Source organism: Lissotriton vulgaris, chromosome 12, assembly GCF_964263255.1.
Source record: "Lissotriton vulgaris chromosome 12, aLisVul1.2, whole genome shotgun sequence".
In the NCBI taxonomy this organism is placed as follows: Eukaryota; Metazoa; Chordata; class Amphibia; order Caudata; family Salamandridae; genus Lissotriton; species Lissotriton vulgaris.
In genome coordinates, this window is record NC_141700.1 from 810,999,461 (window position 1) to 811,025,706 (window position 26,246).

Below are 26,246 nucleotides of genomic sequence, written 5' to 3' on the forward strand. Positions count from 1 at the left end.
ATTTGTAATGTTCTATTGTGCACCACTCTTCTCTTCTAAGGTATCTGGCTCTATTGTACAGCGCTCTGACACCGTCGGCTTTATAAAAATGCACTAAATAAACGTAAGGGCCTTCTCACTAAGATCAACCTGTCAATCATACACTGGGACCGCCCTCCGCTCCCTCTGCGCACGCGTTGCGGTCGTGTTCAGTTGGCGAGCATGCGCAGTGATCGGAACTCATTCCGAGCATGCGTTATGAGCCACATTCATATTTTGAGCATGCGCAGTGATATGTGCTCATTCTGCGCATGCGCTGTGACGTGTGAACACACTACGAACATGCGCCGTGTTCGCCGCTCAGACTCCGAGCATGCGCAGTGGAACCGCGGCCCTGTACTCTGGAAGGAACTGCTCGTCCCCGGACTCGCCTGGACTTTACCCCCCCCACCTCCCGAGGCCCCGGACACCCGAGCTTTCATAGGACCGTTGTAGGGTCGGAGGAGACGCGCCCGCCGCAGCCCGGGGAGGAATGTCTCTGCAGGAGCCGCACGAGGTGAGCGGGCCCGGAGAGGGAGGGGTGCTGCTGTGCATGTGCACTGATGACCATAGAGGGGGTTACAGCTGTGTATGTGTCCTGGTGACCCCCGGCGGAGGGGAGGGGAGGGGTTACTGCTGTGCACGTGTACTGATAACCCTTGGGGACACTTTACAGCTGTTCATGTGCATGGATGACCACAGAGAAGGGGGCCTGTTAAAGATGTGCACGTGTACTGATGGAGGGGGGGGGGGGGGACTTTACAGATGTGCGTGTGTACTTATGACCACAGAGGGGGTTACAGATGCGCACGTGCACTGATGACCACAGGGAGGGGGGGTTACCGCTGTGCATGTGTACTGAGGACCCCTGAGGGTGTAAAGAATGGTTAATCCAGGAAGCCGAGGTCATTTGTTGTAAGTTGATCTTTATTTTAGTTTAGGATATAAATTAGAGAACCCCACCAGGAGCGGCATGGCATCTGCTCAGCCTGATCTGCTCAGCCCGAACTTCAACTGACATTCAACACACCATTCGAACATTCATGCAATCAACATTCATACACACGCGCACAGGCTGAGCAGCACTCTACAGAGGGGGGGTTTACTGCTGTGCATGTGTACTGATGATGTCTGGGAGGGGGGTACTGTGGTGATCAAAGGCAGACGGAGGCTCCAAGTATGTTGAAACTGTACTTTATTTAGCATGTATTCGACCAGCTGTTCATGGCAGTGCTGCCGACCACGCTCTCATTGTGGAACCCTCGCATTACAATGCTAAGGTTCAACACCTTATGCAAAAGTACATAATTGCTATCTACATACATGTAGGCAATCAACAAGAAAAACATTTATAAACAACTAAGACATGCTTGCACAATGGACTAACTAAATCCCATGTGGTACCAGTGCGCCAATAATAAATGATATAGAAAGGTAGTGACTTGACTGGCCCATATAAACAATGAAACAATAATACTATAGAAAAAAAACTCCTGCAAAAACACTCTACCATAATTAAAAAGCTCAAACAAAAAAAATTAACCAATATAATGACTAAATGTAATCGTTGTACTTGACAGATACTCTAATTACTCTTGTGCTTCATCTCAGACCAACATCCTTAACTGGAGCAGAAGCTGAAGAGTGTGAGTCATGCAAACTAGCCCCTTTCATTCCTCTTGCCTCTTTTCCTTGACATGTCCTAGGATTACTCTTCTCTTCATGCAATCTGTTTTCTGTAGACTCCACTCTCACAACTCTTTTAATAACCCACAACTGTCCACCTTCAACTTTTACACTACTACCCTTTGCCTTCATGACCATAACAGGGGGGGGGGGGCAAACTTGGTCCTCCCTTTCAACATATGAATAGGTTTGCACACACAAACCTTGCCTCCAACCATACCATCCAATATCTTAACTGGTTTGGTTGTTGCTGCATTTTGGAAAAGTTTTGGAAAAGTTTTACCTGACTAAATCATCTGACCATTGACTGACTGTTTCCGGACCTTACCCGCCTATTCATCCATGCAGGACAACAACAAGTGGTAGCCCTTCTTCCTCACATCTGTTCGAAAGGGGAAAACCCTGTTGCCACATAAGGAGTTGTACATTAAAACCACAACATACTCTTCACCACTTTAACAACTACACACTTATTGGCGCCCATTGGATGCACTCCCCCAGTACTTTATTCATCCACTCCACAAGACCATTTGTTTGAGGATGATATAGAGAACACTTAAGATGTTTTATACCACTTTTCTCCAAGAACAATCTAAACTCTTCTGACACTAACTGAACTCCCTTGTCCAAAACCAAAGTAGACGGATATCCCTCCTTCACAAAAACTTCTTTCATAAACTCTACAGCCAATTTAGACGTGCCTTCACCAACAAACTTTACTTCAGGCCACTTACTATAGGTAGTCCATCATGACTAAAGCAAATCTAGAGGTGCTAGTCAATGCATGGAAAGGTCCAACAATGTCAATGCATATCTGTTCCCAGGGACCAGTGGGTAATTAATTGGGGTACAGGGACGAAGTTCTTAACTTCAGAGATTTACCACAACTTGAACAGATCACACAATCTTTGACAACTGATCTATCTCTCGATCCATAGCCGGCCACCCGAAATGCAGCAGCACACGCTTCTTGGTAATTATAGCCCCTAAATTAGCACCCACAAAAATAGTTTGTCTCAAAGACATTGGGGGAACAAATTTGTCAGCCCTCAACAGTAGACCATCCTCAATAGATGGCTGCTCTGCCACCTTAACAAAGGTTTTAAGGTCGAACTCAAGATTTCTCTCCTTTGGCCATCCCGTTTCAATGTATTTCATGACTAAACCTAAAGTGCAATCATCCTTAAGTGCTCTCCTCCAATCCTGCTCAGTAAAGGCTTTCACCAGAGGCACATAAATAGACACCACCTGCGCTGGCTATCCCGTCAACAAGAGGGTATCCTTCAAGCTCCTCACCCACGCACACAAGGCACTCCCCAAGACCGGGCCAGCCTACCTCAACAGACAGCTCTCCTTCTACATCCCCAACCGCCAGCTATGCTCCGCCGACCTCTCACTCGCCACCGTCCCGCGCATCCGAAGAACAACCACTGGTGGGAGATCCTTCTCCCATTGCGCCGCCAAGACATGAAACACCCTCCCACTGAGCCTACGACAGACCCAAGACCTGCTGACCTTCAGGAGGATACTCGAGACCTGGCTGTTTGATCCGTAGGCCCCCACCCCCAGCGCCTAGAGACCCTCGAAGGGTATGTAGTGCACTTTACAAGCAATTGAAAAAATCAGCACAGCCATTACTCACACCAGGGATGTATTCTGGTGTAAAGTCAAATTGTAACAACTTGGTTGAGAGACATACAATGCGTGTAGTAAAACCTTTAGAATTTTTACCCCTCAGGGTAGATCTAGGGTTTAAGATCAATCTGGATGGCAAACCGATTATCCCACAGATAGTTCCTAAATTTCATGACTGCCCACCAACAGGCCAACAATTCTTTTTCTATCACAGAGTATTTTTTTCTCTGTATCTGACAACACATGCAATGCATATCCAATGGTTTGCAACTGATAATGTTTCACTTGGCTGAGTACTGCACCCAACTCCACACTGCTTGCATCAACTGTAAGAATACACTTGAGCTCCGGGTCATAATTCTTTAGCACTCTTGGCGATGCTAATAGCTCTTTCATCCACTCAAATACACCCAGACACTCCTTGCTCCACTCAAACACTACACTTCTCTTCAACATACTGGACACTGGTCTTAGTTTAGTCACATAGTTTTGCACACACCTGGAGTGAAACTCACATAAGCCAAGGAATGATTTTAAACAAGGCTAGTCTACCTGAGGGTTGGCTTGTGTAATGCTCTTCACCGGGTTTTGGTTCGACACCTTGACTGGTAATTAAATGTCCCAAATATTCCTCTTTATCTGTGAGAAAAGCACATTTATCTCTTCTGTGCACAACTCCTTGTGTTTGAAATCTGTCTAACAACTCATTCAGAATCATGTCATGGTATTGTCTGTCTGGGGCGTAAATCAGAATGTCATCTTGGAATATAGATATTCCTTTGATTCCATTAAGCATGTTAACCCTAACTCTTTGGAACAATGAAGCTGCCAAAGCCAATCCAAAAGGCATCCAGCAATATTGGTACGTGACAATAGGAGATAAAAAAGCTGTCAGATGTTTAGACTCATCATCCAGTTCAATCTGGTGATAGGCTGAGGCTAGATCTAGTTTAGAGAAAACTCTGGCCTCCTGCAATCCTGCCAACAGTTCAGAGATGTTGGGCAACAGATGTAAGTCTACCCATATTTCTCTGCTTAAACAGCGGAGGTCCACACTTACTCTCAGCTCACCATTGTGTTTACGGGCCACAACTAAAGGTGACAGCCATCGTGAATAATCTACAGGTTCAATTATACCTCTCTTATATAACATGACTAGTTATTTCTCAAGGTCTTTGGAAATGCTAAACAAAACACTTCTGAGCTGATGCTTCCTCTTCCCCTATTGCTGTTTCAGGTAAATACTTCAAGATGGCCCTGCCTTCAAACCCTAATGAGTGTAGCAAAAGTTATTTTTTTCTTTCCTGCCTAAACCGAAGACTACCAATAGCACCCAAGTATGTCTTGAACTCCTCAAACCATTGTTTCCAGGATGCTGGTAAATCTCCTGGTGTTTCCAGAAAATAGGATGGTGGACATACAGCTTGCATTCTTACCTAACCCAAAAGAAAAGTAATACACTTAAAAACATGTTAAACAATGTAAAATCACAAATTAACGTGTTTTGCAGGTAGACGACTTCCTTGTGCACCAAAGAACTATCTCCACTATATGAGTGTTCAAAATATAGGTGCTAGAAAATTCCGAAATCAGTTGTGTAGAAGAATTTCCATTCCTCTAGAAGAACTACTCAGGCTAAATGCTCCATTTGACAAGTTTATATAAACTTACAATAAATCTGTGCGTGACAGAGATGCTAAACACATTTGAGAACAAGATACCTGGTTTCATTAGATAATGTTCTTCTTTTTGTGTCTTATGTGTGGACTTAAAATCCCCGGATTTACAGTCCTGATCTGAAAGAAAATGACCCAGAATAGCACTAGCCGTGCGTGTCAGTAAATGCTCCTTTAAATAACAGTACAAAAGGGGGTGGTGATGGACGGAGCATCTGAACCCAGATTTGCAGTCCCGATCTGTAAGAAAATGACCCAGAATAGCACTAGCCGTGCGTGTCAATAAATGCTCCTTTAAATAACAGTACAACAGGGGGTGGTGATGGACGGAGCATCTGAACCGGTCAAGCTTCCTAGACCCGGTTTCTGGCATTCCAGCCGTCTTCAGCCAGGCTTGCTTGAATCCAGTGGCAAAGTGAGCAAGGGACTCACGTCTGAGCATACCCTGCCAACTTATGGCGACAAATTGGTACAAAAGGGGGTGGTGATGGATGTGAGTCCCTTGCTCACTTTGCCACTGGATTCAAGCAAGCCTGGCTGAAGACGGCTGCAATGCCAGAAACCAGTCCTAGGAAGCTTGTTTCCTGTCCAGGGAAGGCATAGCTTGGCAGTTCGGGCTGGACTGTTCCCATGAGGCACAGGGTCAGACGGATTTGCATATGGCCATGTCTGAACTGGGGTGGCAGAGTGGGCTAAAGAACGGTGATGGATTAAACCCAGATCTGTTGACTGGGTGTGAGTGTTTGATTGGTTCAGATGATCCTTCCATCACCACCCCCTTTTGTACCACTTTGTTCGCCATAAGTTGGCACGGCATGCTCAGACGTGAGTCCCTTGCTCACACTTTGCCACTGGATTCAAGCAAGCCTGGCTGAAGACAGCTGTAATGCCAGAAACCGGTCCTAGGAAGCTTGAATCCGGTCCAGGAAACGCATGGCTTGGCAGTTCGGGCTGGATTGTTCCCATGAGGCACAGGGTCAGATTGATTTGCATATGGCCATGTCTGAACTCGGGTGGCAGAGTGGGCTAAAGAATGGTGATGGATTAAACCCAGATCTGTTGACTGGGTGTGAGTGTTTGATTGGTTCGGATGCTCTGTCCATCACCACCCCCTTTTGTACCCCTTTAAATAACAAGCTGCAAAACACATGACTCGCATCTGAGACAAGCTGTGCATGTCAGCATATTCACTCCAATAGACCGTAGTTGTGCCTGTATAGGATATGAATGTGTCTACATAGCACCAGTGTGTGCCTATGCATGTCTGCATAGCACCGGTGTGTGCCTGTGCATGCCTACATAGCACTGGTGTGTGCCTGTGCATGTCTACATAGCACCTGTGCACCTCTGCATAGCACCGGTGTGTGCCTGTGCACGTCTACATAGCACCAGTGTATGCCTATGCATATCTTCATAGAGCAAGTGTGTGTCTGTGCATGTCTACATAGAGCCTGTGTGTGCCTGTGCACGTCTACATAACACTGGTGTGTCCCACTGCCTTACTCCATGATACAGTTTAGATTCTCAAATTTGCAAACGTGTCTCTATTGAAGATTGCACTGAACTGGCTCTTCTTTTGAGCTCCTCCAGCTGTTCTAATTTAATAGGTTCATTAAGTTATTGCCACCTTTCCGCAGAGGTCAGGGCTCTATAGTTTTCCACTTTCTTTTTGATAATAAATAGGGCTCCCGGTTTTCCGTTTAAACGGATTTTTGCATATAAATACAGACGGAAAACTATTTTTCCTTTGTCTGTATTTATATTTAGAAACGGGAAAATACAAGTACATTTTGCAGTGCTGCCGTGCATCAGCCCAGATTTGTTACACCCCTGTTCCTGACGCTGGATTCTTTTCAATTCGGAATCTCCAGGACTCCGCTGCTCGGCGCCAGCTTGACACCATTTCACAAGTTAAGTAATTTTATTTCCGTGGCCTCGGGGAAACAGATTAATGGCGGCCTCACAGCGACCCAGGACACTACCCCTTGAATGCTGCTCCTCACTCTGTCTGTCCCACTGCAGCCTCAAACTCTGGCGCCCCCCTCCCACCCCGCCCCCCCTATCAATGAACAGCCATCGACCGTATTTGAATATGGGTGCAATCTCAAGCTGTGTTCCCCGGGGTTACTATCCTCCGTCCTAATGTGGGTGGGGGGAGGGGTGGGGGCTTGTGGTGTCCTTACTTTGAAAGTGATCGGTGTGTGTGTTGAGTCGTTGGCAATTTAGTTTGTTCATCCCACTGCTCTTGTGCCCCTGCACTTCAAATACAGCATACCAGCCGTCAGTATAAAACAGAATACATTTGCAAACACGTGTATTTGCGGTGTTTTAATTGAAGAATAACATTTTTATTTTTTAAAATGCTTTACAACGGAGATAGCAGAATTCGAACCTGTGTCCCCCACGTATGAACCGGCAGCACCAGGGGGGTTTGTATCATTTTGTTTTCTTCAGAACGGCAATTCACGTTCAAACTGAAGGATTAGGATAACTGCATCTCAGGGAGTACTCTGCGAGCTGTGCTTTCCGATTGTCGTGTTTGCCTGTTGAAAGCTTGTGTGCAACTAAGATCTTAGAAAGGTACACTTACCTGAAGCGAGGTGAAGGACAGCAGCTCTGCTTTTGAGACCTTCATGGAAGCCTGCACGCAGTCGGGTTTATAAAATATTAAAATATATTTACTAAACCGCCAATAAAGAGACAACATGTTGGACACTGTACACGTTGTAAAAATGAGCACCCCCTCCGAAAATACAAATGCATACCAAACCAGCGTTATGGATTTAATTTTACCATCCCTAGCAAGATGAGATACTGAGGTGACTCGGCCAACATTTGAGCAGAGGCACAACTAGAGCCAAATTTCGAGGGGGGGGGGGGGGGTGGGTTGGCGCTAAGAAAATTTTTTGGGGGCCTGAATCTTTAAGCAATAGTCAGAGTGGAGCTGCAGGGGCTCTTAGAAGGGGTGAAACAACAACAATGCCTCACTAATATGCAAATGATTTTTAGAGACCTGTGAAGTGCTCGGGTGCCGCTGTGTGTGTGCCCGGGAAGCTGTCTCATCCTGGGCTGTCACGCACGATGGGAATGGGGCAGAAGCCTTTTGATCCCAATGGGCGTTGCGCACCTCCATTTGAGCTTATGACATGTCAGAAACCACCCCTTAATTTGCTGAGCCATCTGTTAGAATGTGATTACAGCAACAGTGCGCTTGGAATAGTGTACTGGCATATCAGCAGGTTAGGCTTCAGTGTGCTGATTCAGGCAAACTGCATTTGTGCTTTCCTTTGCCTCCATGCGCTATCAAAATAAAAACAGCCCTTTGGTTGGTTTCTATTTTGTTTTAAACAGCTGGATTTTGCGCCCTTACTCATATGTTGTTGTTTGTAATGTATTTTGTATACCAATAACAACCAAGCGCATATGTGCATTGTCAATTGAAATAAATGTAGAAAAATACTAGCAGTAGCGTCATCTTTTGCTTGTGGGAAAAATAAATGTGGATAAATACAGAAAAAATGCCCCAAAAATAAATATGGATAAATACAGACGGAAATGGCAAAAAAATAAATACCATAAAACCGGGAGCCCTAATAATAAACAGTTTAGCAGTAGCCACCGCCTGGGTCATGTCTGCACTATATAAAACTATATATAAATAAAAAATATAATAAAGAAATATAATTTCTGTGAGACATTGGTTGTTGGTTGAGGGGGTGTAAGCCCTTCTCAAGCTACGGCCACAGTCCTTATCGGGATGAACCCCAAAACGTCGCTAAATTAAGCTGTGCTTAACCCTCTGGTAGCTCGGCACAAAAGTAGTCCGGTTTAACTTGGAGACAATATGTAAAGTATTTATGCAACACTAAAGCAGTTATCAAGTGAAAAAAACTGTACAAGAAAAATCTCACTCTGTGGGACCTGGCCCTTTCTGCAGGGTAACACCCACACTTTCTGCCTTCCTCGTCCCCTTTTTTTGCTGAATATGTTTTTGTTGGCTTTAGGACTCTGGGGACATTAACACTGCTAACCAGTGCTAAAGTGCCTGTGTTCTCTGCTTAAAACATGGTAACATTGGCTTATCCACAACTAACGTATTTAACTTACTTATAAGTTCAGAGTAATGTGACCTACAATTGATCTGGGCCTGTAAATTAAATGTTGCTAGTGAGCCTGCAGCACTTGTTGTGCCAACTACTTAAATAGACCTTTAAACATGTTTCAGGCCTGCTACTGCAGATACTGCATGTGAAGTTTTAAAATGACGTGTCGACCTGGCAAGTTAACCCTCTTGCCAGGTCACAACCTTCCTTTTTAATAAATATGTCACCCTAAAGTAGGTCCTGGACAACCTGAGGGCGGGGTGCATTGCAAGAAGTTGGACGTGTACTTTTAAGTTAACATGCCCAGGTAGTGAAAAACACTTGCATTCGTTTTTTTCACTACTGCAGGGCCCATCTTGCTCATCTTATAATCGCACATTTCCGATTGAGAAGAGACAGGACTCCAAAGTTTGGTGTCTCTAGAATCGCAATGTAAAATTCAAGGAAACTCGTTATGATAACATTAAATTTACATTGTGTCATTGTTATTGAAACTTATTCATTTTATTTTTGAAAACATTTCTAAGTGTGGCTTGAGCAGTGCGTCCTCAATTGGCTTCCAATCTTAATTCTGGTTGCTCTCCTGTTCCATTAGAGTGGGCTTGAGCAGTGCGTAATTGATTGTTTTCCAATCTTGATTCTCGCTGCTCTCCTGTTTCGTTCGAGCGGGCTTGAGCAGTGCGTACTCAATCGGCTTCCAATCTTGATTCTCTTTACTCGTTCGTTTGAGAATTACGGGCTTGAGCAGTTTGTATTCGAACAGCATTACGGGCTTGAGCAGTTTGTATTCGAACAGCTTCTAATCTTGCTTCCCGTTGCTCGTCTGTTTCTGAAGCTCGTAATGCCTTTTTCTTTCGTGCTTCTGATGTAGATCGACCAATTGATTTCCGTTTGGGGGTCATAACTGGTGACAATGCTTGCAAATTCGCTGTCTATTTCAGTGTTCGAAAGCTTATGAGGGCCCTGGGGGGCAGATTAAAAAAAAAAAATCATAATAATTTGACAGAAACCTTTGCAGGAGGGTACTCAACAACTTCCCAAAGTTTCATGGCGATCGGATGAATGGTGTAGTAATGCATAAAGGACAAACAGACAGACAGGCATACTTTCGTTTTTAGGTCGAGCTCGACCTGCATTCAATGCGAAGCATTGATTGCTGTCTGCTCGACATCTATTGTCACCCGTTTCTGGGAATGTAGACACGAGTCAGACGTGCGCTTTTTCATAGTCCGTTTTGACCGCTGGAGCGTGCTGCTGGCTGCTTGCCGTGTGTGCGGTGTCAGTTTCGCTTTCATCAGTTTTGTTAGCTCGAGCCTAGACGTGCAAGCAATGCGAAACACAGCCAGCCCCCACCCCCCTGCACACACACATACACACGCTGCCGCCCCGCCACGCCCCCCTGCACACACACAGACACGCACACACACACGCACAGACACGCACGCATGCACACGCCGCCGCCCCCTACCCCCCCCCCCCCTGCACATACAGACACACACCCCCGCCCCATGCCACCGGGAGATCCGCTCTGAGCACGACACTCGGGGCAGGCGGCATCAAACCCACCCTGCTGTGGATAGTTACGAGCGTGGTGGAGGGGACACAGGGAGGCTGGTCAACCGAGAGTACACCAGAGCTGCACTTACTCTACACTATCGTTTCCTAAGGCCACACCAAGTCAGTATCTCCCTCGCAAGCCTTTCTCGCTGAATCTGGGCGAGCGAGCTCAAACCACTCCCCCCGCCGCAGCCGGCCCCTTTCTTCCATGTGAAGGCCGGGCTGCTGGCTGCGAGGCCTGGCGGTGGAGGGAGCGGGAGGGCGCGCAGGGGCCGTCGGAGGGTTCCGGCCGCAGCAGCACAGAGGCGAAGCATCCTACCTGTGCCAAGACATCGCCGGGGGCGCTGATCAGGAGGCTCCCAGCCTGCGGCAGGCTCCGACGGCCTCCAGGGGGCCCGCCGTCCCAGACTGGCACGGACGCCCGCGTGAGGGCACGGAGAAGGGGCTAAAAATAGAGCTTTGAGCAAGGGCTGAGCACGAGGCAAAGTTTAGCAGAAAGCAGTTTCCGCCATGCAGCAGAGACTCATGGCCGAGGCACGTCGGTAGGGGGGGAGGGAGGGGGCGGCACCGTGAGTCAGCACATCCCGCCCCTCGGGGAAGGCTGGCAAGGGTGGGCGGGCACACAAAGCAAGGGATCCCACGGCGGGGGCTGCACAATGGGGGCAGCGAGGGATGAGCGTGATTGCAAAGCAGGCCTGGGCTCCACCACCGCCCGTCAGCAGGTGGCGAGGCTGCACCTCACACACACACACACACACACACATATATATACACCCCCCCCACACACACACACACACACACCCCCACACTCTCACCGCAAGGTCGAAGGGTCTGCTCACTGCCGGTAGGTGTCTTTCTGTCTGCCTCGATGGTTGTGTTTATTTTTTCTCCAGAAGAGCGCTGTGCATGTTGATTAGACTAGTCATTTACATTGTCCGTTGTAAATTTGGACCTACAAGTCCCAGCATGCCCTTTGCTATTGGCTGATAATCCACGACGGACTGAAACCAGTCTCGTGATACGGAGCCAGTTGACAGCTTTGATAACAGACAATTGTCCATGTGGTGGCCGCTGCTTTTGACACGAGGCCACCATTAAAACAAGAGTCCATGTTATCAGCAGTTAGTTATCAAATGCAGTGGTCTCTCATCTTGCCAGCGAACCGCCCTCATGGCATGGGCCTGGTGACTCCTATGCTAATATTACCAGTCAATAATCCGTGCCGTGGCCTCTGCCTCGTGCCTAGGTGTCAGTTTCCATCTGTGGTATTATTAGCAGTCAATCTACACCATGGCCGCTGCCTAGCGACAGTTCAACACATATTAAATTACAAATGCTATCGGTGTCACATTTGTGAAAGTTAAAACTATTGGCATTGTAAATGACAAAGCTATTAATTTCGCACTTTTCAAAACAAACACATAAATAAAATATTTGTCATTTACAATACCAATAGCTCAAACTTTCCTAATGCGAGACCTATTGCATTGCAAATGCTTGTTATATATATGCTTTGAAGTGGGTGAAGCTTCTGCAGCCCCCCCTGCTCCCCCCTTACACACACACACACACACACACACAGGAGTGTCTGGAATGTCCTGCCTCCCTGTCCTCAGTCTGTCCTCTGTCATAATAGGCTAGTGTGAAGTTCTTTGTATGTGAGTGTCTTTGAAGTGCAAATAGGGCTGTGTATGGCTCTGCCCCCCCATCCTTCCTTGGATTGCCCATCCTGCAGCTATCCAATTAATCACTCAATCATTAGGTCTCGCCTTTTCCATTGGAAAATGGCGAGAATTCAAGTGCTCGATCCACTAGTCAAACCACTGCAGTTTCGACTGCAGTTTCCCCACAGTGCATGTGAAAAGCGGGAGAATCACGTGACCACAAGCCTCTCGTGAACGAGCCCAGCCAGCCCATTTCCCCACAGGCTTCCCCATTGCATCACCACATCAAAGCCAGCCATCTGTTTCCCCAGCGTGGTGCCGCCAGCAGCTTCACTTCAGGCATCCACTCCCCCGCCCCCTACTTCACACTTCTCACGGTCACCAGGCTGTGTTTCGCATTTCCCCCCCCCCCTCCTCCCCACTATCATTCTGCTATGCAGATCGTTTCTTTTCTCTTAATTCTAAGAATAATAAGCGCAAACTCGACCAACGTAATTGGAGTGCTTTACTTGTCCTAAAATGCTGTGTTGTCTGTCCCTCGAGCTTGTTTTTAAAGCTTGCTGCTCACCCGGGAGGGTCTCAAGGCGCTGGTGTTGGGGGGGTGAGGTGGCGGGGGGGGATGCAGCTCTGTGTCAGCTGAAAAGCCAGGTCTTGAGGCTCTTCCTGAAGGTGTGCCGAGTAGGTGAGCATCTGTAGGTGACTGGGTGCTCGTTCCAGGCCTTGGCCGCGACGTAGGAGAAAGCTCTACCACCCGCTCTGGTTCTGCAGATGTGCGGGGTTTCTGCTAAGGCGAGGTCGGCGGAGCGGAGGTTTCTTTTGGGTATGTGGAATGAGACTCTTTCGTTGAGGTATTTGGGTCCGGTGTTGTGGAGGGATTTGTAGGCGTGGGTTAGTAGCTTGAAGGTTACTCTGTTCTCGACGGGGAGCCAGTGGAGGTCTTGCAGGTGTTATGAGATATGCTCATGTCGTGGGATGCCGAGGATGAGTCTGGCCGCAGTGTTCTTGATGGTCTGGGGTTTTCATAGCAAAGATTTGTTGATTCCAGCATAGAGGGCGTTTACGTAGTCTAGTCTGCTTGTTATGAGTGCGTGGGTGATGGTCTTTCTGGCTTCGAGGGGGGGGGGGTCCACTTGAAGGTCTTGCGGAGGGTGTTTAAGCAGGCTGAGGCGACAGCGTTGATCTGTCGAGTCATGGTGAGGGAGGAGTCAAGTATGATGCTGAGGTTCCAGGCGTGGTCCGTGGGGGGTTGCCGAGGGCGGTGGGCCACCAGGTGTTGTCCCAAGCTGAGAGGGTGGGTCCAAGGACTTCTGTATTCTCCGAATTGAGCTTCAGACAGCTTCTTCTCATCCAAGCTGCAACGTCTTTCATTCCTTACTGGAAGCTGGGTTTTCCTCTATTGTGTGGCTGTCTGGGAGGAATACACAAAGGCCTACTACACCTAGTCGTGTGACCCAGGAAACAGGTTGCAAGCAAGAAAATGTAAACTTTCTAGAAGTGGCATTTGAAAATTGTGACTTAAAGTCGGACTTTACCATTAAAGAGGGTTTTAAATTACAATTCATTTAAGTTTAAACATGACATTTCTACTTGCTCCCGATCAAAAATTAACTCTGAAGCTTCTTCAAGCTTTAAGTCCAGCTCCTTGTGGCTCACTTCATGAGCCCACAAACCTTTATTGTCCCACAGAGCAAGCTTTTTCTCCTGCAGGGCTAGGTTTCTCTCTACCTCAGCCCTCTCCTTGATTCTCCCGGATACAGCTCTTGCCCCTTTTGAAGCCTGGTCTAATCGGGGCAGCTGTAGCTTTCACTTCCTTTCAGCTTTCCTTTCCTCTTGTTCCTCAGGGGACAGGGGGTGGGAGCACACACTGCTGCCTGTGCTGGACATAGTATGGAACCTCACACCTCTGGGTCTCCCACTGTCCTCTGGTTCTGGGGCTAGGGGCAGAAGATGCTTCGCTTTTCTTTCCAGCTCTCGAGCTGTTGTCAAGTTATCCTCCTAACTCTCTATTTCATCATCCTCCTCATCTATTTCATCCATTTCCTCCTCCTCATCCATTCCATCCTCCTCCTCATCAGCCTCCTGCTCTGTCATGCAGGCTGGCCATGTAAAGGATGAAGGATTTACCAGCCACCCTAGCAAGGAGTGGAAAGAGCTTCCTCTGGCCACCTGGTATTTTGTGTGCCAGAAACACACAAAAATCATACTGCTGGCACACACTGTATTTATGCTGGGACAGGAGCTGTGAGTACTACATGAGTGTTTTAGTTTAGTCTGCGCATGGCTGGCATCAGACTTACTCAGTGTTGTCTGTGCATGGCTCTGGCTTTTTGACAGCGCTCCAGGAGAATATTTGTTTCCAAGTTTTTCAAGAAAGGATGCTAGTGAGTATATTGGGAAAACAACAACCATTTTTCAAATCAGCAGAGTAAACCAATTAAAGTCTGCATAAAATAAGAAATGGAACACCGTCGCTGGAGAAAGGAATATGGAGATGTACACGTACAGGTTAGAGAGCGTATTAGAGGAGAAACCAGTGATATAGTGAGATACCAGCTGCAAAATACCCATGTCATGGTAGGAAGATGGGATAGATTATACTTAAGGGTAGAACAGAGTAATGATCCTCCAGTACAAAGAATTGAGACACCCTCTCCAAATGGGGCCACTCTTGACGCCATCATTGCCAACACAGACTTGGCTTCCCTCTTCAACATCATCCCCATTGAATGGTCTGACCATCACCTCATTCTGTTCTCTATTACAACCTCTGCTCCACTAACCTACCCCACAACCCCTCCCCTCCCCACCCCACCAATAACAATAAAACCTCTAAATAGACCAGAAATCCTAATCTCATCCCCCCTGGTGAACCTGAGTCTAAACTCCTAGCACAACTTCTTCTCACCCCTCTCTCCCTAAATGCTATTGAACTCGCCGAACATTTTAACAAAACGGTCATCGATTGCCCCCTCCAAATTAAAAACCCTAAGAAACATTCCATCGAAATCATGGTTCTATTCCAACCTCAGTTACGAAAGTTGTGCACTTAGACTTACATAAAGAGCATGGAGACAACACCCTTCCCCGTCCATCTTGTTCTCCTCAGATCTGCCAGAGCCACGTATAAGAAACACATCTTCATGGAAAAGGCTTCCGCCTTCCGTACACATCTCGATCGTATGAAAAACAGACCCAGAGAACTGTTAAACATAGTTTGAAACCAAACTTCCTCCAACCCTGACAGCCACAACTGACAGATGTGAAGAAATTGCTAACTTCTCCGAAAAAATAGCATACTAGACCCAATCCTTCCTAGAATCTCAGATTCTGCCTTATCCCCTATCTATTGCTGACTCTACCTCTCAACCTCCCTTGCTATTAACCCCCCACCCCACGACTCCTCATCCCTCCTTCCTGCCACTTGCTATCTGGATACCAGCCCTCCTAACTCACAGCCTAAAAACAACGCCTCCTGGCACAATTTCTACCCCGTAACGGAGCTTGAAATCTCTAACATCATCTCCAAGCTTAAACCTCCTCACATACCAAAGACACTTTCCCTGCTAACCTTGTTCTGGAGCTTAAGCACATCATTGCTGTTTATTGGACCTCCATCATTAACTCCTCCCTTACCTTGGGTTGTGTCCCTCCCTCCTTCCAACTTGAACAAATCACTCACATTCTTAAAAATTCCAATGCCTACCCTAATGACCTTAATAATCTCCGCCCCATCTCCAACCTCCCCCTCCTTTTTAAAGCATTTGAAAAAGGTGCCCTTCTTCAACTGGACAAACACATTGACACCTTTAACCTACATGGCTCCTTACAATCCAGCTTCCGAAAAGGCTGCAGTACAGAAACTGCCATACTAAATAATGTAGACAATATCCATCACTCTCTAGATAATGGCGAGACCTGCCTACTCATTCTCCTCGACCTCTCTACAGCATTTGATACTGTTAACCACCCTGCCTTACTTAAGGCGCTCAAAGTTCGATTTGGCCTTAATGGCCCGGTACTTAAATGGTTCTCCTCCTTCCTCCAACACAGAACACAACAAATCAAAATCTACAAGTGCCTTTCTAACCCCACACCGGTCTCCCTCTGTGTCCACCAGGGTTCTATTATCCCCCCTCTCTCTTTAACCTCTTTATGGAAACCCTGACCCTCATTCTAAAACAAGCTGGAATCAGCTACCACCTCTATTCCGATGACGCCCAACTTTACTATAAGATCAGATCCCACTTCAACGTTCTACACCTTAACATCCTGTCTAAAATCCAATCCTGCTTCCTCAAACCATCTCAAACTCCACCCCAAAAAAACAGAATTCATTCTCTTCGCTCCAAAAAACAACCCTCTTCCCATCCAAACATGGATCTCTGACCTTAATGCCCTTAACTTTCCACTCACCTTATCAAAGTCCGTAAAATCACTTGGCATCACCATTGACAATAGCCTAACCCTCCAGGCCCACATAAAAAACTCGGCCAAAGGAGCTCTCTTCACTCTACGCCATCTCAAGAAAATGAAACCCTTCATCCCAGCTGACGACTTTAAATCGGTCGATCAATCACTTGTCCTCTCGAAAATTGACTATGGTAACGCTATCCTCTCCGGAACCCCAAAAGTTCTCCTACCTCCAATCAAATCTGTGCTAAACCTGGCGACCAGGCTAATCAAAGACTCCAAATGATTTGACCACATCTCCCCAGCCCTTAAATGGCTGCTCATCAAAGGCATATCCACCTACAAGATGGCATGCATTGCTCACAAAGCCCTTCACCAAAAGGCCCACTGTATCTCACTGACAAACTTAACAAAGTAGGCTGCTCCTGACTGTTGAGAAGCACCAACGCCCTCCTCCTTGTCACAGCTCCTCCTAAAAAGAAATCCACACAATCTCGCTCTTTCTCCGGCTATGCCCCCAGCATCTGGAACGCCCTCCCTAAAGACCTGCGCTGTAACCCCTCCAACATCAGCTTTAAAAAAGAACACAAACTGCACCTGCTCAAGAAATATTGGGGTCCATAATCCTTTCCCTTTCCATTCTTTTCCCATCTCTCTCCTTTTCCCTCCCTGCCTTTCCCTTTTCTTACCCTCTTCCTTCCATAGTTCCTCGCCTTATTACTACCCCTCACTCCTTTGTCTATTTTTCTCCCCCCCCCCCCCCCCCCCCATTCACACCTCCCCTCCTACCACCTCGCCTCCCTCCATCTCAGGATACTATATATAATTTGACTACATGTATCCATTTTGCTTATGTTTCATTTCTCTTTTGGTTTGACATATGCTAATATGTATTATGTTACTTATTCTTTATCATCTGACCCATGTGATCTATACGTTATGTATAACTGTATTATGCCTGTACTATCTTCTCTCATGTAAAGCGCTCTGATACCCCGGGTCCAGCCAGCGCTATATAAAACCTTTAAAATAAATAAATAATCAGAAAAGAGAATGCAAAGCACAAATGACAACATGACATGGCAAAATCCAGAGAGTAGATGGATGAGATTGAAAATCAAGAGAGTGGCAAGCAAGCAAAGAGAAGCTTTGATTGCAAAGAGAAGATGACACCCAGAGTAGAAACCATTGCAGAAAGAGACAGGGCAGTAAACAGGAGCCCTGAGGGGGTATACAGACTGAAAGCTGAAGGATGGAACACAAAGGAAAGCAACAGATGCTCTTAAATCAGGAGGAATGAGAACATAAGACAACAGAAGAAATCTAAAACACCTCTCAGTGTCAGAAACTCTCTCTCCTCTCACCATCTCACTAAAAATAACTGAAAAGGGAAGTGCAGAGCGAGGCAAGCAGGCAAACCCGTGAATACCAGAAAGAACAGTTGGGTGTTCATTGCTTCTTTACTCCATATTTTATTATTTTTTCATTTTGCGGGAACACTGATTGAACATTCCCGGTCTCTCCACAGGTTACATTCTGTGCTTCTGCGTGTTTCTCTGGCGAGGAGTGGAAGCTGTTACACAACTGGCAGAAGGAACTTTACAGGAATGTGATGAAGGAAATTCACCAAGCTCTGATCTCACTGGGTAAAGTTATAGTTTATCATTAGTTGGTTGTAACCTGTAGGTTTCTAAACCGGTTTGACTTTCTGTGTTTGATTCACACTAAATAATTCTCAAATAAGATTACTACATTTGTTGTACAAACAATATGGGTTTGTGCTTGAAGAAATCTGGCCAAGCAAAGCAAGCAGTAGGGAGAAACCAAGTTTGAACAGAGTGAGCCCTTTACACCGTGCAGGTCAAAATTGTGACTAGTGCAGGATTAATGAGGCCAAAGCATGCAGTAATTGCTACAACCCACCGGAGGAGACCAGAAGCACACACAAAATAATAGCTTAAAACGACATTAAGACAGAAGGGATAATGTAACGTTTGGCTGCGCAAAAAGGCAACCCGCATTCAGAGGCTGCTACCTAAAAGCAGCATTGGGGCGGGTTGGGGGAAATCGGGTGTGAAAAAAAAATAATAACTTACCTTGCTGCCGGTCTTGTGTCATGTCCCATCCTCTTCCTGCTTCTTGTGAGGAAGCAGAAAGCATCAAGGCTCCCACTCTACCCGCAGCCAGTGCAGCGCTGTGATTGGTCTAAGAGCTGTGACACGATGCTCAACCAGGGGCTATAGGGGTGGGCATGTTCTCCATGCAGGCTGTAATGCAGCCTGCATGGAAAACAGAGAAAGAGCGCATGACTGTTTTGAGCGGTCCGAGAGGGCTGACCAAACAGTCATTGCACACTTAGGAGGGTTGTACCCTCCTCCCCTGCTCTTCAGCTCCACCCGTCCCCTCACACAAGCTGCCGCAGCAGGAGGACAATATAAAATTATAACATTGCGTTATTATCATTTTATTTTTTCCTTTCTTTTGCTGCTTCCTGGCAGTGGGCCCACGCTCCTCCCCCTTGGCGGAGGAGCGTCGCACCACTGTTTGTATCGCTCAAAACTTGAAAAGCGAGTTTTGAACAAAGGAAGCACATTAGAACACCTGAAAAAGGGCCAAATCTCCTATATTTATTTTCATGCTATTTCTTTGGGTTCTGAAACTGATTTGAACCCCATAACAAATATTGATGGCCAGTTATGAATGCAGCAAATCCGTGTCCATGGCTTCGCGTCTCCTGTGAACTGCTGACAATTTATTGCAAGCTTGTGACGTTCTGAACTGTAGGCCAGTAATGCTTGGTGTGTTTCTAAATCACTAAACCACACTGTACAGTCAACCAATAACCAAAGAGAAGGATGGCTCAAAGGACATAACAAAAGGACTCACCACCATAATAAGAATACCTTTTTTACTTCCTCAAATGTCAAACAAGAACAGTCAATATTGGAAACTTCTTTGAACTTAAAGACAGAACAAATCCCCCTACTAAGCTCTGTTTGAAAAATGAATGTGATTAGAACTCGATTAAGGGTTTTGCGAGCGAAATGCACTTGTGGGATTCTGCTTCACAAAATCACAAATGGCCATGTTCATGCACCCTGATATACCAGACACGGTTTTACCACCAAAAATTCTGGCTGACCAAGTCGCTTTTAGGGAAAGGGCACAACTGTTTTCAAACCCTTGCTTGACCCTCTGCAGTGGCACGGAGGAAAGCATGTAATGCTTGCAAGGTTAGATGACAGACTCCCTTTCCCTTCCCCACCCTTCTTAGCCCCCTGCCCCATATTTACCAACTGATCAGTGCAGATGATAACTGTGAGCGTTTATCCCCACAGAATAAGAAATATTCTGCTGAATTCCACTAGGTAAAACTGGGTCTGCACAGTTATTTCCCATTCCATGGTGATTAACTTGTAATTGCAGGAATTTAATGTGGAAATTCCATCCAGTCTTAATAATTCTAGCCGCTCTGAATTTCCTAATGGAATTCCAAATTATGCGACCTCAGGCCCTTTGTGCTTGTGAGCTTTCTAAAGAATTCTGAATCATGAACCCATGGAAAGTGAGGAGGACGGTGACCTAGAGAGCATTTGTAGTCTTGCTTGACTACTGTAGCAGGATGTAAACTCAGGAAAGAGGTGAGAACTACTGCATGTAGTTGGTGCGTAAGGTTAACTGAAGTCAAAATACAATGACTAAAGTCAAACCAACAAAATTGCTGGAGGCACCAAAATCAATTGAAATCTAGAGATTAATTTAGGAGCTGGAAAGCCCAAGCACACATTGCAAGTGGTAGAAGAGAGTTAGGCCTAGGGCTTAATTAACTCGTTGCGTGCTAATGACGAGCTCAGCTCGTCATGAGGCACGGTTGAGCTGCACTCATGACGAGCTGAGCTCGTCACGGCCGTTGGAACGTTCGCACGAGGGGATAATTTCCCCGCTATGCTAAACGTTTCAAAACGGGTGTGGCCGTGCCGAGCTCAGCTCCACTGCGCCTCATGACAAGCTGAGCTCATCATGAGCATGGCGGTGCCGCGCGTTGCCCCCCCTCCCCCCGCACAGCAGGAAAAAACGCCCCGCAGGGAAGGGGTTAACAAATGAGGAGAGTGACCTGGAGCAAAACATATCTAGTTTTACAAAGATAAACCAAAGGGAAGGGGTGAGGAAAGATGGGGGGCGGCCTACTGATGAACATGCTCACTGGTAGCTTGTGTACATCAAATCGACTGTGTATCTTGTTAATCTCGCCCCATCTTTATACACTGGCTTTTCTATGCTGTTCTGCACAATGTTGGCACTGCTGGCCTGGCTCAGACATTACTGACTGAGTTGCTGTTTAGCTCAGACTTGTTCCCCCATCTTGCATGAGATAATAGTCTTAGGTAAATTGATTGTTCCATGTGGATCTGTTTAAGCAAGTTTTCTGTTTCCTTTAAATACTAGGTCCTATAATTGCCTCCACTGTCTCTACGTTAAAAGCAAAAGAAAATGAAGAACTCTATCCTGTGGATGACCCGTACTCTGGCAGAAGACACATGATTGGTCATTATCCGGGTGAGTAACACGGATAACCGTTGGCATCTGCTGGCATACACTGCATCGAAGCTGATGCACATATATCCAAATGTGGAAGGGCAGTCGACCAGAGACGCGCCACAACACATTTTTACAGGCACATGTGAAAGGCACAGCCATTCACTGACCGAAACAGACAGGGGAGTGGTGTGGCTCAATGGTTAGAGGCGGCAGACCCAGAAGCAGAGGATGGTCCGGGACCAGGGTTCAATTCCCGACGCGGCAGGGTCGTGAACCAGGGTCCGCGGACTCGATAATTCTCGCCTCGTTGCCTACTCTAACCAGGGATCACACTCGGCAACTCTGGGCATTAGCTTGCCTCATCTCCACAATGGCCCCCCACAAACGCCAGGGATGCCTGGTTTCACCTTGGAGATACCCAGGAGGGAACATCTTTCAGGGAAAGCCAGGACGGGTTCCCCAGCGGTCTATAGCGCCAGGACGCCTCCGGGTAGCAGTGCGCTTTACAAGACACACACACAAATGCATGTGCAGTCTTCTTTTGATCCCACCACATTGAAAGTATTTTTCATGATGCCAATTTGCGTGATGTTAAAGACATGTACACTACCACAGCTTGAATTTGCAGCAAAGGCATTCAACTTCACCATCCTCATCATACATTGACCCAGGAAAGCAATCTTACTTGGGGGCAAATTACCTAAGACACACACAAAAGCGAATTACCCAATACACAAAAAAGCAATTTTATGGCCTGATGTGAAACGCAGACTGTGTAACAAAGAACAGGAAAACATTATATGTAATATGTTTGTGTCCATTACTTCTTGAACTCAACAGACCATTGTTTCGTCAGAAGTTCAACCTTTTGAACATTCGGACCTGTCGACAGGTGGTTATAGTAACCCTGAAACCACACAACATAATTCTGAATGTCAGACTGGTCAAATTTCTGCCTTTATTTTTACACGGTGAGGCAACTTGAGGATGTAGCATGATTGTATTCACATTTTTGTTGAGTTATTCCATGCACTGTTTATTCTTCTGATTGCAGTTTTTTTTAAATTAATAATGCAATAAAATGTAATTCTTGCCGAAAGAGCTACCTCACCAACCAAGCCCATAATGAAAAAAAATAAAAAAGATAGCCTTTGCCCATCTAATAGTTCAGTCTGAAACCTAAAGATGCAAGATTGAAAGAAACTTGCAAAGCAATATCTTGCGTTACATACAACATTGAAGATGGCTGTAGAGCAAATCTCTAATCCCTTGTGCAGAACTGTATTCAAAATGTGAGCAGGACAAGGATCTTATGCAGTTCCAGATTTGATAGTTTTGAAAATGGCTGCTACAAATGCAGAACGTGCAGGTCAAACGCCTGCGAGATAAGTGGGGGGATGTTTTAAATTGACCAGAACATATGGAGAGTTAGCATCTTTAGATCGACCACAAGTTTCAATTTTCTCATGAAAGAAAGAGAATCTATTGACACATAAACCCGTTGCAGCTGCCACAGAATTATTGCAGATTTTAGTGGAGGTGAAATCTTTTATAATCTGAAAGAGTTCATTCGAAGATTGGAAGGCCTGTTAAATGCTTTTGGCAATAAAATTGCTGTGTGTTCTTTTCAGTAGGGATAGCAGTGCCACACCAAGCTTCCAGTGACTTCAGAGGATCTGCCATTATGGGACTTCGACTGAAGGTACACAGGTCACTACTGGGCTGGCGGTGATGTCTAAATTTGATAGGCAGCCAGAGTGGTGAAGTTAATGTCCACCTCCCTAACCGATGGAGGAGACTGTGGGGCGAGGGTAGTACCCACCAAACTTTATATTCAGCCCGTAGTTTTTTATCTGCCTTAGAGTAATTCTTTGTCCAGATGGGCTAAGTAACCCAGAGAGAATATCTAATCCCGGACCACTATCTTTTCTGAAAATCCAAGGGGAAAAAGAGAATCATGGATCTGGTATACTAAGAGCCATTCACGTAAAGTGGTTACAAATTGTGTACCAACATTTTGCAAATGGACTCTGAATTCGCAAACCAACCACTGTGACGTTCGGTTGGTTTGCAAAATGACCATTCTCTGCAGGTTTCTTGTGACCTCCCTGGGCTTGGCTACAGACATAAGGATGGTGTCCTGCAGGGGACTCCATAAGCATCCTTGTGTTGCATTCTTAAACTGATTTTTTGGGGGATTTTTTTTTAAGCAGCCTGAGTTCCTTACAGGAACTGGTGCTGCTTAAAAAAAGATCCTGTTTTTAGAAAACATCAATGAGATACAGTAGTGGTACCCTGAACCACTGCCTGTTCACCATGAAACTGCTAACACGATTCCCAAAGTGGAAAGGCACCACTCCTTGGAGACGTGAATCACTGTTCAGTGATTCACAGCTGGAATTGCATTAGCAAACGATTGACACATACCATGATGATCAGCAGTTTGGAAGGAAAAATGTTTTAACCTTCTTTGCAAACTGCCATTCAGTATGGGTTGCAAAACCAATTTTACAAGTTGGAAAACTTTTCCAACCCTTAAAATGGGCTTTGTACATTTGAAATTGTCCCTTTGTAATGTCATGACCTGTAATTTTGCGTGTCAGAGGATTTGCGAAAAAGAAGAATTTATGGACAGATGTTAAACAATGTCAAACATTCACCCCTGTACAGAGATCTTGGCCTAAGTCCATAGTTTTTTTGGTCCCATGTAATTCCCGTTTATATCCAGCCATACGCAAATCAGTCTTGACCCTGCTCCTCATAGGAACAGTCCAGCCTGAATTGCCAGGCAAGGTCCCATCTGGACTGGAAACAAGCTTCCTGGGACCGGTTTTGGGGTTTCACCCCTCATCAGCTAGGATAGTTTGACTCCAGTGGCATGGAGAGCATGGGACCCACGTCTAGGCAGAATGCAGAGCTATGTCATACATTCACCCCAGTAGAGAGATTTGGGCCTAAATCCATTTTGTTTTGCTCCCCATGCCATTCCACACTTCTCCATGCCATTGGAGAAGTGTGGCTCACTGGTTAGAGGAGGCATACCCTGAAGCAGAGGTCAGACCGGGGACCAGGGTTCGATTCCCGACGCGGCAGGGTCCTGAGCCCAGTTGTCCACGGACTCGATAATTCTCGCTTCGGTGCCCACTCCAAGCACGAGTTCACACTATGCAGCTCTGGGCAATAAGCTTGCTTAATCTCCACAACGGCCCCCCCGCGGCGGGATGCCTGGCATTCACCTTGGATGCCCAGTACGGGTTATCTCACAGGGAAAAGCCAGGACGGGTTCCCAATGCAAGCGCTGAGATGCCCTAGGGTAAGTCGAGCGCTATATAAGAACACACATACATACATACATACATACATACATAACTCTGCCATATGCAAATCAGTCTTGTCCCTGTGCCCTATGGGAATAGTCCAGCCCGAACTGCCAGGCCAGGTCCTCCCTGAACTGGAAACAAGCTTACCACTACCACTCTGGGTGACAAATACAAAAAGGACAATTGATGGACAAAATGCAGAGCAATGTCATACTTTCACCCCAGTACAGAGATCTGTGCCTGGCTTGGCAGTTCATGCTGGGCTGTTCCCATGAGGAGCAGGGTCAAGACTGATTTGCATATGGCTGGGTCCAAACTGGGGTGGCGTGGTAAGCAAAAGAACGATGGATTAAACCCAGATCTTTGTGACTGGGGTGAATGGTTGCACCGTTCAGCATTCTGTCCATCATTTTTCTTCTGGATTTGCGATGACAGAAGTACTTTGTACATTAGACCCTTGTTCCTTAAGGCCTAAACCATAAATAAGCTAATGAATACGTTTATCAATATGCTCCTTAAAACAGAGCTGGAGGTCGAAGATCGGTGGCAAAATTACAGGCAGCTGCCGTGGGTGAGCCCAGGTTAGTTGGCACCGACAAGAATTCCTGTCCTTTTGTCTTTCTCAGGCTAAAGAGTTAGTGTCCTTCGAAGAAGCGATAGAACATATGCAGTTTGTAAACTGTAAGTTTTATCTCCATCTTACCTACATTTAAAGTGTCTGTAGCCTATGCTTTTGACGCAGTTCAAAGACCCAAATCAAAGCAGCTTATGCACCATATAGATGATAAACAGTGCAGGGTTTAAAACTGAGCAGTGTGCCAGACTACATGAAATATCTTCAAAACCAGAGGAAGTTTCTGCTGCAAAATATAATCTTGAACGTGCAATGAAGTAAGAAGTGACCAACCACCTTTGTGTGCGATGGGTCTGTGCTCTGCCTTTACGTTTATAATAAAGAAAGATAGAAGTAAAAGCTCTGCCCTCTTCCCCCTGTTGACACTCTGCAGCGGCTCCCATCTTCAGTGGAATATCTTTCTTACCAGGTGCAGTATCTTTTGGTGCCAGATCCACTATTTCAACTGTTGGAGATCGAAGGTTATGCAGCCATTTACAGTTTCGTCCCTTCCACTGCACTGGCCAAACATTGTCTTGTTAGGGAAGGAGTTTCGACTGTTCCAGTCCAAAATTGTACATTTGCTTTACAGTTTCAAACCCTTCCCTTCTTCAAAACTTTATATCCTCCTTGACCTGACTTCCGCATTCGACATTGTTAAGCATAATAACCTACTAGTCTTACTACTACACAACTAACTAGATCTGTCCTAAACAGGTTCACCTCTTTTCCCAAAACAGAACTCAAAGATTTAAGGTCAATCATTCCCTATCTCACACCCCTTCAGTCACATTAGTGGCCCCACAGGGTTCCTCCCTCTCACCTAATCTCTTTAACTTGTTCATGGAGGCTCTAACACAAATCTGAGTTCATCCAACATTCACTACCACATTTACGCCGACGATACCCAATTATATCGGAAAGTCTCCTCCCCGAAGACATCAGATCCCTCAACTTAACTAGATACAAAACCCCAAATTGGCTGGCATGTAGCTGCCTCAAGTTAAACACTCTAAAAACGGAAT

General features: G+C 46.2%; 1 protein-coding gene across 1 annotated transcript in view; it reads left to right on the forward strand.

The window, feature by feature from the left end:
* The first annotated feature begins 337 nt into the window (after window positions 1-337).
* The window catches only part of LOC147678850 (uncharacterized), a 94,830-nt gene continuing 68,921 nt past the window's right edge, over window positions 338-26,246 (forward strand). Inside the window, exons 1-3 of the mRNA XM_086946273.1 lie at window positions 338-535; window positions 18,278-18,395; window positions 21,196-21,306. Of these exons, the coding sequence (XP_086802399.1) occupies window positions 512-535; window positions 18,278-18,395; window positions 21,196-21,306 (253 nt within the window). The 5' untranslated portion in view covers window positions 338-511. The remainder of the gene's footprint in view (window positions 536-18,277; window positions 18,396-21,195; window positions 21,307-26,246) is intronic.